The 12,168-nt window shown below is 44.6% G+C and overlaps 1 protein-coding gene across 1 annotated transcript in view; it reads right to left on the bottom strand.

Annotated features, from left to right (window-relative positions):
• The window catches only part of ASPSCR1 (ASPSCR1 tether for SLC2A4, UBX domain containing), an 82,610-nt gene that overhangs the window by 28,532 nt on the left and 41,910 nt on the right, over positions 1–12,168 (bottom strand). The window contains exon 12 of the mRNA XM_077458861.1: positions 11,622–11,674. Within this exon, the coding sequence (XP_077314987.1) occupies positions 11,622–11,674 (53 nt within the window). The remainder of the gene's footprint in view (positions 1–11,621; positions 11,675–12,168) is intronic.

Raw genomic sequence — 12,168 nt, 5'->3', positions numbered from 1 at the left:
ACATTTAGTCGACTAAATACGACTAAAACTATTGCAGAAGACTAAAATGGGACTAAAACTAAAATGCCATTTTAGTCCTAAGACTAAAACTAAATTGAAATTTGCAGCCAAAATTAACACTGGTTGCACCGATACTAGTATCGGTACCGATACTGAGTATTTGCACAAGTATCTAAAATCAAATGGGTGTAATTAAATTGTAATGCATTAGTTAACATTTCTCTACAATTTCCAAACTCATTATATACTGCTGGAGTGAGAAATCTCATATGTTATTATTTTTGGGTTAGAGGTATGAACATGTACTACGGACCAATGTTAATTTGGAAGTCAAATTTCAATTTAGTTTTAGTCTTAGCCTTTTGACTAAAATGCCAATTTTAGTTTTAGTTGTATTTTAGTCATCAATTGTTTTAGTTTTAGTCGTATTTTAGTTGACTAAAATAGTATTAATTTAGTTGACTAATGTGTTTTAGTCGACTAAATTAACACTGGGTGCGACCCTACTATCCATGCTAAGATTTTATCTAATTCGGCCTCACAGGCAGAATCGGAGCAATCACTGGGTTTCCACCATCCACTCCCCCCACAGCTTAGTGTACTCTGACACCTACCGCTCCTGCAGCTGTCAATATAACCAAACAGTGGCAGCATCTAATTTCCAATCACTGGCCCAGAATTTTCCACTCTGCTCCTCCAATTTTCAAATTGAAGTTTGTGGAGTCAGGTGGTGCCAACAGTGCCATCCACGGCTCAGATTTCAGCCAATTCTGCAGGACCATGTATGGCCAATGAGGATGAGCTCAGACATGTTCACAACCCGCACATGCAGAGCCCGCCAGGAAGTCGGCACTGCACAACGCTAATCACAGGAAGTGAGACATTTTCCCCGATCCTCGGCTGCAGAGATTGAGAAATGTCTCACTGCCTGTGATTAGCGCTGTGCAGTGCCGACTCCCTGGCGGGCTCTGCAGCTCATGCCCGAGCTCATCCTTAATGGCCAATTTATCTCAAGACATGTACAAGTAAAGTGTAACTAAACCCACAACAGGAAAATCAGTCTGTATATTCAGTAAAGCAGTGGTTCTCAACCTCAGTCCTCAAGTACCCCCCCCCCCCCCCAACAGGCCATGTTTGCAGGTTTTCCTTTATCTTGCACAGGTGCTTTAAATCAGAGTCAGGCTTAGAATTTTGGATAGCTATTTTATCTAAGCGAAATTCCTAAAACATGGCCTGTTGGGGGTACGTGAGGACTGAGGTTTAGAACCTCTGCAGTAAAGCATGCTTGTTATACTCACTGGGGAACCTTAAAGCGGTTCTCCACCCTGAAGTGGAAGTTCCGCTAATCTGATCCCTCCCCCCCTCCGGGGGCCACAATCGGCACCTTTCAGGGGGGAGGGGGGTGCAGTTACCTGGATAATCCAGGTATCTGCACCCACTTCCGGGACAGACCGCCGCAGACGCCCCGCCCCCCCCCCCCCCGTTGTGTTCTGGGAAACACACAGTTCCCAGGACACAGCGGGGACCAGAAGAGATGCGCAGCGCGACGCGCGCATGCGCAGTAGGGAACCGGGCAGTGAAGCCGCAACGCTTCACTTCCCGATTCCCTGACAGAGGATGGCGGCGGGGGCAGCAGAGAGACGAGCGATCGCTTATCATCTGCCGCCGACATCGCTGGACCCCTGGACAGGTAAGTGTCAATTTATTAAAAGTCAGCAGCTGCAATATTAGTAGCTGCTGGCTTTTAATATTTTTTTTTTTTTAGGTGCAGAACCGCTTTAATCCTGCACATTGTGTAACAAAGGCAGCTTGATCCTGACATCTCTGATCTTCCCTTTCTTCCACTGTACCCAATCCATCTCTTGATCGTACAGAGCAGGGGTCTCCAAACTATGGCACTCCAGTTGTTCAGGAACTACAATTCCCATCATACCTAGTCATATCTTTGAATGGCAGAGTTTTACAATGCCTCATGGGACTTGTAGTTCTGCCAACAGCTGGAAGGCCATAGTTTGAAGATCCCCTGTACAGAGCCTTGGGGGCACGCTGCACATGCTCAGTTTGGTTTGGAGGGTCAGGGGTCATGCAGCCCTCATGGGACAGTCAGGGGAGAATGAAAACCCCTCCTACAAGCTTTAACCAGTGCTCGGCCAAACACCGATAGAAGTCACAAGACTGCTATATATTGCTGATGATAAAAAGGTATTTACCATTTTATAATTTACTGAAATAATTGCATTTCTGTGTACTGTAGGAGACTAGATATAGTGAATGCAGGGTCCTGGGTTTAGTAACACTTTAAAGACATGTCTAATGATGACAGAGGCAGGTAGATGACATTACGATCTTTGCCTGAGCCAATCAGAGTAAGTCTTGTATTCATTGGGGGAAAAAAAAAAAGGCTACTCCTAAATGGCGGAGGTGCGTGAGCAAGTAACTTGCCGGAACACGTGCCGGAAGAGGATGTTACTTTCTGTATATAGTAATGGCTAATTTCAGATTCACCTTTGGCCATACAGTGGTGGCATCTGGAGACTTAATTTAAGCCAAGCTGGCCCAAAGTAAGTGTTTAAAGCAATCCCATTCCTGAAGTTCCCATTTTAAAGATTATATAAGATTTCAGAGATTGGCTTTATGCTTTTACTATTTGGTCACTTACAGTTGTGGAGAGATTTGTTGGTACCCTTACTGCTCATTAAAACAATGGGGTTGATTTACTAATGGCAAATAGACTGTGCACTCTGCAAGAGCAGTTGCTCCAGAGCTTAGTAATTGAGCCGAAGTTCTGCTGACTTTCATCATCCAATCATATCCAAGCAAAAATGCTGTTTTTTTTTTTTTCCTTGCATGTGATTGGGTATTCTTTGAAAAGTGAAGCTCCGTCTCATTTACTAAGCTCTGGAGCAACTGCACTTTTCCAAGTGCACAGTCTAACCAGTGAAACCTCCTCTTCTCAGGCCCCCCCCCCCCTGCCGGTGCGCCTGGCCCCTCCCCTCCGTCCAGTGCCCCCATGGAAGCTCTCTGCAGCATGCTGGCCACAGACAGGCTTTTCTACTCAAAATTTGACTTCTGTCTAAGCAAAAAAAAAAAGCTATGAAGCTGGACATGCACAAAAACTCATTTTGAAATTTGAGCCATGGGTGGCCCTGTCAACATCCTCCAGTGTGAAATACAAAAGAAGCAGGGTGGAAAATTGCTTAACGAACGGCGTCTGCATCCAATCAGATGCAGCCACTGTTTAGGGTGGAAGGGGGAGTGGAGTGACTTCTTTAGTTCAGGCCATGGAGCTGAATGAGAGAAACGTTGCAGTGCGTGGCCAGCTAAACGAAAGATCATGGACTGTCTACTTTCCAAAAAGGGGTCATTTGGGAAAGAAGGGGGTGGGGGGTATTTGTAATGTCCCGGCATTTTAGGGCCTCAAGAACAGAGATCAGTACATCAGGATTGATCAATTTTCAAATCTATATACACCATAGTTTGTGAACTAACATAACTTAACACATAACTTCCGCACATACTAAAATAAGATACACCGATTTGGGTTATTTTTATCAAAGAAATGTAGAAAAATACATTTTGAACTAAATTGATTAAAAAAAAGGGGTTATTTGTTAGCAAAATTTTATAGCAGAAACTAAAAAAATCGTGTTTTTTTTTTTCAAAATGTTGTCTTTTTTTTCGTTTATTTAGCAAAAAATTAAAAAAACAGCAGCGATTAAATACAACCAAAATAAGAAAGCTCCATTTGTGAGAAAAAAAATGATACAAATTTAATTTATGTACAGTGTTGTATGACCAAGCAATTGCTAGTTATAGTAGTGCAGTGCTGAATAGGAAAAGGTTTTCCTGGTCATGAAGGGGGTAAAACCTTCCAGTGTCAAGTGGTTAAAATTTCAGATGGTCTTTAAAGTGGTTCTAAAGGCATAAGATTTTTTTATCTTCATACATTCTATGCATGAAGATAAAAAGCCTTCTGTGTTCAGTAGCCCCCCTAATATTTACCCGAGTCCCATCTAGATCCAGGGATGTTGCACGAGAGCCTCGGCTGTCCGGGACGCTCCTTCCTCATTGGATGAGACAGCAGTGGGTGGCAAATTCAGTGGCCCGAAGAGAGGGGGGGGGGGCGGGGCAGAACCGAGCCATGGCTCTGTGTCTGAATGGACACAGAGCAGCGGCTCGGCTTGGCTGCCCCCATAAGAAAGCCGCTTGACTGGCAGAAAGGGAGGGTTAGGAGTGCTGATAAGGGACCCGAGGAGGATTGGGGCTGCTCTGTCTGTGCAAAACCACTGCACACTGCAGGTAAGTATAACATGTTTGCTATTTAAAAACATAACTACAAAACGAGACTTTAAAGCGGCATTCCACCCAAAAGTGGAACCTCCGCTTATTCGCTTCCTCACCCTCTGGTGCCACCCTCTGGGGGGGGGGGGCCTTCCAGGAGACGGTGCCATCCCTTGGAAGTTTGGCCCCCCTCCTCCTTCCTCCTCTGCCGGGCCAATTAGAAAGCACAGCAGTAGGTAAGGTTTCCCATAGTGCAGATTGCAGCAGCAGCACCCGACAGCCAATCCGAAAATCGGCCGGGGGGGGTGCCAACATCGTGGGCTCCCTGGACAGACAAGTGTCCATATAGTAAAAGTCAGCAGCTACAGTATTTGTAGCTGCTGACTTTAAATACATTTTTTTTCCCCAGGCTGGAATACCTCTTTAGTGCTGGTTTACACCAGTGCCTGGTGGGAGATCGCATGTGATTCGCACCGCAAATCACATGCGACGTCCATGGGATGCGATTTCAGCCATACAGATGTTAAAAAAGAAAAACCGCGCTGGTATAACAACTAAAAAAGCTGCAACTCAAAAGTGAAATACACACCAAACAAGTAAACAAAAAAGAAGCCGCGCTGATAACGAATGAAAATAAACAAATGTGATCTAGTGAGCAAATAAACCTGTGACTTGGTTGGCAAATATAATGAAAACCCTGCAGTATTGAACTAATAAAGGGTGGTCAGAAATACAAATGCAGTGAAATAAAACAAACCAAGGGATTCCTGGGAAGTGACAAAAAAAAAAAAAAAGAAAAAAGCCTAACCTGTTGAGTGGAAAAAAAAAAAAACCAACCAATTCAGCAGATAAGTGAAAAATAATGCAATATTGTAAGTGAACCAACACATGTAGCAAAAAATTTGTGTAAAAAACAAAAAAAAAAATTTTTTTAATTATTATTATACAGATAGTATGCCTGATATCGTATTCGGACGAAACTTGCCCAGGACTCTTTTTTGGTTTGCACCAGAATCGGATGGCATGGGTGTTCACACATGCCATCCAATTCATGTTCGAACTGTCAGTTCGTGTCTATGGGCGGCCGTGGGAGCCGCCTGGAACCCGGTTACCTACCATGGTGACCACGGGTATTCAGGCGACCGGCCTGCTTTGAACACTTGTTCATGGGAAATAATTGCAATCCCCGGTAACAAACTCACCTGCCGAATCAACTAGCCCTGAAAACGTTCATTAACAATGTATTGGCAGTTCGCATATGGCAGTGGGAACTTCTGTGCGAGTCGGGTGCGATGCAGGAACCCGCAAGTGGATTTTCCCGCATCGCACAAGTGTGAACTGCCACTTAATGTCAAATAGTATTGAGACGGCCATGCGGGTCTGAAAATTCATATTACAGTATAAATCTAGGTCAAACCAAAAATATATCCAGCGCACGAGAAAAACGTATATGTGCGTTTTGTTTGCCATTGGGAGATCTGAGAAGACCAATAACATATCCAGTAAGGAAAACAAACATCAAAAAAAGAAGAGGAGATTGAATGTGTGTGTCACTTTCTGCTCTTCCTCCTGGAGATCTAAGTACCCCCCCCCCCCCCCCCCCAATATACACAGTCTTCCCTCACGACAGGATGCATCTTATTGCCCTCCGAGCCCCAGGGTAGGACCTCCCTTCTCCGGTGACACTTTTATTGAGTGGTTCAAGGTTCAGTGGAAGCGCCTCTATTAGGAACAGCAGTTATAGAAAGCTGGCCAAGAATAACAGAGCTGCCTGCAAGATGAAAGTAGGAGGCAGGAGAGGCTCCGCTGCCTGAGTATTACGGAGAAGAAAGACCCCTTCACAAGCTGCCAAGAGCTCAAAGCCCCCCTCTCCTCCCAGGACCCTGGTCCAGGCTGAACACACAAACCTGGGGGGGCTCAGGTTACTACTGTAGAGGAGGATGAGGGGGGGAGACCTGCACAGCTGTGTCGTACTGAAAACAAACCACACCAAAGAACAGTGAGACCGGCGGGATGTGTCTGGAAGACTTAGGGAAGACCAGGATCCTGAGCTAAAGACATACCAAGGAGAGGATCAGCATCCCTCAATGGAAAAGCATACAAATAAGACGTGTCAAAGAGAGTTGAGCAGCGTGCACTTGTCACTCGAACCCAAGGGCCATCATAGCCCATTCTGTCCATCCTTCAAGAGGTTGTAAAGACTAAAGGTTTTTTAGTTTTTTTTACCATAAAGCGGAGTTCTGCTTAAAAAAAAATTAAATTAAAGTCAGCAGCTACAAATACTGCACGTGCTGACTTTTAATAATCAGACACTTACCTGTTTCAGAGTCCAGCGATGCAGGTGGAACGAAGCCCCACTCATCTCCCCCTTCTCTCTGTGGCACCGGCATTGTAACTTTGGCGCCCGGCTGTGCATGCGATAAGCCATGCCGTGACTTGCCGGGCAATCATCTAGGACCTGTGACGTGTCCCAGATGATTGCCTGGAGGGAGGGGGGAGAGGTGATCTCCCTTCCGGTGCTGCGGTGCGCCGGAAGTGGGAGCTGGGACCCTCTAAAGAGAGGGTATCCCCCCCACCAAAAAAATTACATACCAAATGTGGCATGTCAGGGGGTTAACTCCCTTAAAGTGAAAGTTCTATTTCTGGGAGGAACTCCACTTTAATGCATTCTATGCATTAAAGTGGAGGTCCGCCCACCGCTGTAAGAATTAAAAGACTTTTAATAATCAGACACTTACCTGTCCTGGAGTCCAGCGATGTTGGCACCACAGCTGATGTTTCCATCAGCTGTCAGGTGCATGCCGCCTCCACTGCGAGTAAGGGAACCCAGCAGTGTAGCCTTACGGCTTCACACCGGGAAACCTACTGCGCATGCGCAAGGGCCGCTCCTCTCTCCTTCTGGCATAGCGGCAGGGGAAGGAGGAGGAGGAAGCCTCAGCACTTCTGCTCAGCAAGTGCAAGGGCCCCCCTTTTGAACCGATGGAGTGGAGCCCCAGTATAGGAACGCTGGCTGTACTGCCTTATCAGCGGCCCTGACCCTACAGGTTGTGGTGAGAAGGAACAAAAACATAAAAAAAAAAACATCCAACCGAATCTGTGCATAGAACAGTAAAATCTTCTTAAAGGATAAGCTCACCATTTGTAACATGATACATGTTACACCCATATTTTGGAGCAGCCGACCTCTCCCCCATCACAGGGGGTGAGGGATCCTCTCCCCGCACCCGCTGTCACATTTTAAAAATAGCTGCACCCACACAGCTTTGTCATTTATTCACAAAGCTCTGTGAGGCTGGATTCACACCTAGGCATTTTGCAGATTTGCTCTACAGAACGTGTTCCATAGGAAACAATGTTAAATGGACTGTAGTGCAAATCTGCAAAATGAAAAAAAGCACTAAAAACTGCATAGGTGTGAATCCAGCCTGAGTGAATGAACTACAAGTCCTGTCTGCCACCGCGGCAGACCGCTTATAGTTTCTCAATGAACTGCGAGGGTACTGATGAGTGTCCACGTAGTTCATTCATTCTTCCTGCACTTCTGTAACTGTTTGCCTGTATGGCAGACACTGTACTGAGTGTCTGCAGGAGCCTGGCATTGCACCTGTGATCAGTAGCAGGCTACATGTGTAAAAAAAAAAAAAAAAAAAAAATGCTAATTTTTTTTACCTGCAAAATCAAGTGCATTTATTTGTTTTTTTCTTATAGAAACTGAACCTGTCCTTTAAAACAGAATATATTAACAGATGTCCTGAAATATCCAGATGTAATAAATAATTCTCGTATTTATTAGGTGGTGCATTGAGACATTTTTTTATTTTTACATTATAGCTTCATGCGACTTACAGTTTGTAGTTGCCTACACCCCCTCCCTAATCTTATACTCACCTGTCCTAATCCAGCTGGGCCTATGTATGCTCTCTGCAATATATATTCAATCCTTATGGAGATATGGTCTGAAATATGAGCTTGTACACCCGAAGTTACCCTAGTATTGCATGAGATTACTGAACACAGAACCATCGTGCGGCGCCAACACCTACAGTGTACCCAAATAGTGTCAGCGTCTATTTGAATACAGGTGCTGTTTGGACACACATTTTCCACCCAACTCCTTCTACAAGTCAGATGCAGCCAACAGGGCCACCCATGGATCGAATTTAGGACGATTCAGAAGGAATCTTTTAGCTTTATACTAGAGATAGGCTCGGGCGTGTTCGGATCCAAGTCCCAACCCACCTGAGCAATCCCGCTAAGAAGCCGTCACTGCCCACCGTCAATCATGAACAGCCTAGTCAGGGCGTGTATGTGCAGCTGCGGGCCGGGAAAGGCCTCACTGCCTATGATTGGCGGTGTGCAGTGATGGCTTCCTGGCGGGATTACTCAGGAGGGTTGGGGACTAGGATCCAAAAGACGCCTGAGCCCATCCCTACTTTATACTAACCCATTTCCAATTTAGCAAGTGAACAGCTGTGTGGCCCCAACAGTTGCTTGTCAAAACTTTCCCTACTGATCCTGAACTCTAATCCCATTCAATTCTATGTTCTAGTCAGAGCAAAAGTTCATATTCTGAACCAGCTCTACATGGAAATTGAATAGAGATTGCAGAGTGCATACATAGGCTCAGCTGGATCAGGACAGGGGACCCACCCTTTCCCTCCCAAGACTAGAGAGACCCCTGAGTGCCCCTCCCCCTTCTTCATCTGTGGACCACTGCATGCATACATGCCTAAGAAATGTTCTTAGGGCCGTTTGTGGCTAGATCAGTTATGCATGATTTACTGCCATTAGATATTGCTAGGGACCATCATTAAAAGGGTTGTAAACCCTTGTCCATTCTATGCATTAAGGTGAAAAAACACCTGGCAGTCACCGCCCCCCCCCCCCCCAGCCCCCCATTTTTCTTACCTGAGCCCCTTCATCTCCTCGGCGGGGACGCGCTGTCCCTCTCTCCACGGGGTCCCGGCTCTTGGTTGGATAGATTGATAGCAGCGCAGCCCTTGGCTCCCGCTGCTGTCAATCAAATCCAATGACGCGGGCGCCTGGGGAGTGGGCCCGAGTCTGGTATTTGTCTATGGACGCAAATGCTGGACTCTGGAGCACGTCTGCAAGGTAACCCCCTCGGGAGAGCGCTTCTCAAGAGAGTGGGGGTCTCAGACTGGAGGCTCTCAAGCTGTTGCGAAACTACAAGTCCCATGAGCCATTGCAAGGCTGACAGTTACAAGCATGACTCCCACAGGCAGAGGCATGATGGGACTTGTAGTTTTGCAACAGCTGGAGGGCCACCAGTTTGAGACCCCTGTCCTAGGGGGTTATCTGATGCAGGGAGGAGCCACAAGAGCCTCTTGGGGACCCCAGAAGAGGAGGTTCGGGGCCACTCTGTGCAAAACGAGCTGCACAGTGGAGGCAAGTATGATATGTTTGTTCTAAAAAAAAAAAAAAATCCTTTACAATCACTTTAAAGCCTAACCTAGGATTAGGTTCCCCTGCACCAGTATACAGTAACAGGCATAAGGTCAAGTTGCTAGACACTAGCTAGGAAGATTTACAAAAAATTTCGCAAATCATTAACATTAAGCCAAGTTTATATAATTTCAGATGGTCTGGTAGAGTAAATGCAGACTTTAAATGCCTTCACACTATTTGGTAATGTCCGTAGGTCTTGCAGCAGTTTATACTAGAGCTGCCCGGTTCTGGTTAAAATGAGAATCACGATTTTTTTGCTTAAAAGATAGATCACGATTCTTGCGGCGTAACATCCTCTTTCACATTAAAACAAAAAAAAATTGGGCTAACTTTACTGTTTCGTTTTTTTTTTTTTTTTATTAATTGAAGTGTATTTTTTCCCAAAAATTGTGTTTGAAAGGCCGTTGGGCAAATATAATGTGACATGAAATATTGCAGCAATTGAAATGTTATTCCCTGTGGTCTCTGCTAAAATATATATACTGTTGGGGGTTCCAAGTAATTTTCTAGCAAAAAATACTGATTTTAACTTAAGAAGTGTCAGAAAAAGATTTAGACTTTCTAAACTACTGCAATATCGGTTATCTAGAAGGATATACATGCCTCCTGCATGTGTACTTATCTGTCAAAGGTCTCCCCTCTGCCTGCTATGAGACACGAAAAACTGCAGATTTTGTGGGTGGGTCTGTTATCTGGAGCTCAGTGGGTGGAGTCGTGATGTTAGTAGAGTCCCCGCCCACCTCTACATTCCCCTTATCAACATGCATTTTCTCCTGTGTATTTCTTACACTGAACTTCTGCTATGATCACTAACATCCAGTCAAAACTCAGAAAAATCCCCACATGACTTCAGCATGCCAAATCATGCTGAGGTGTGGAACAGCCAATCCTTGCAGAACTGCTTGAAGAAAGGAGTGAGGGTGGGAATTAAAAAATAATGCATGTCTAAGCCCCTGTACACACTGTCGGAGATTTCGACAACCAAATCCGTCGGATTTTGTCCGAAACTGTTGCATACACACGGTCGGACTAAGGTGTCGAAAAATCGATCTTTCAGAACGTGATGACATAATTTCGTTACGATGGGACTACGTTCAGGCTAGTAGCAAATAGCTTTGATGTAGGAATTTGATCTAAGCATGCGTGGCACTTGGTCCGATCAAAATTCGCCTACACATGATCGGAGTATGTCCGATCGGACCAGTTGGTCGGGAAATATTTCCAACAAGTTGGAAAATTGGGTCTGACGGATATTCAGACGGAATCAGTCCGATGCATACCACACACAGTCGGATTATCCGACAACACGGTCCGATAGGACACATTCCGACGGATTCTCCGACCGTGTGTACAAGGGCTTAGACTAGCGCACGAGATATGTAAATAACCTGTCAATCACAGCAAGGGGGGGGAAGAACTGACAACGTTTCCACAGATTGTCCGTTTTATTTCACTGAAAAAAGATATGAGGATTGCTTAGAGCTGGATTAACTCTTTGTGACAAGACTGGGCACAGCTGATGTGAAATCCCATACTGTATATTGTGCCATACAAAGAAAAAAAAAAAAAAAATTATATATATATATATATATATATATATATATATATATATATATATAAAAATAAAAGAAATCGGCAAATTCTGCAATAGAGATCGTCAGGGGGGTTGAATCGAGATCACGATTTCTTAACGTTTAATTTTGCAGCTCTAGTTTATACGATTAGATAAGGACAATATAGGTCTCACATTGAACACCAAGTCACATGGGCCCTTCAATACTCGGCAATAATTACTCCAAGTCAGCATTGCTCCATAAAATGTCATGTTTCAATGGAGGGGAACAAATATTTCTTTATATCAAAGACTTATTTACCTGGAAGAGAGTCTCCGAGTCATCCTTGAGCTCGGTTCGTGGGGGTGTGATAACTGCATAGAGAAGAAAAAACAGCTTAAGGTGACAGGCATTGTGTATGGAAACCTTCAGAATTTGTCTTATCTTATTGTCTCTAATAGCGGTTCTAAATAGTGTTGTCCCGATACTTACTTTTTTTTTTTTTTTTCAAGAACTCGCCAATACCGTTTATCGATACTTTTTTTTTTAAGGTCATGTGACAGTTTTCAAAGCACAATACAGACTAATTATATCTACTGCCACTGATTAACCACTTCAGCCCCGGAAGGATTTGCCCCCTTCCTGACCAGAGAACTTTTTAGCGTTTAAAGCGTTTATTGATTGGTTTGCACAAAAGTTATAGCATATACAAAATAGGGGATAGTTGTATGGCATTTTTATGAAAAAATTTTTTTATACTAGTAATGGTGGCGATCAGCATTTTTTTATCGTGACTGCGACATTACGGTGGACACACCGGACACTTTTGGCGATATTTTGGGACCATTCACATTTATACAGCAATCAG

The sequence above is a fragment of the Lithobates pipiens genome, unplaced genomic scaffold (assembly GCF_037356315.1).
Source record: "Lithobates pipiens isolate NorthernLeopardFrog02 unplaced genomic scaffold, aLitPip1_a1.2 Scaffold_28, whole genome shotgun sequence".
In the NCBI taxonomy this organism is placed as follows: Eukaryota; Metazoa; Chordata; class Amphibia; order Anura; family Ranidae; genus Lithobates; species Lithobates pipiens.
The sequence above is the reverse complement of the archived record's forward strand: the minus strand, read 5'-3'. Positions and strand labels throughout refer to the sequence as shown.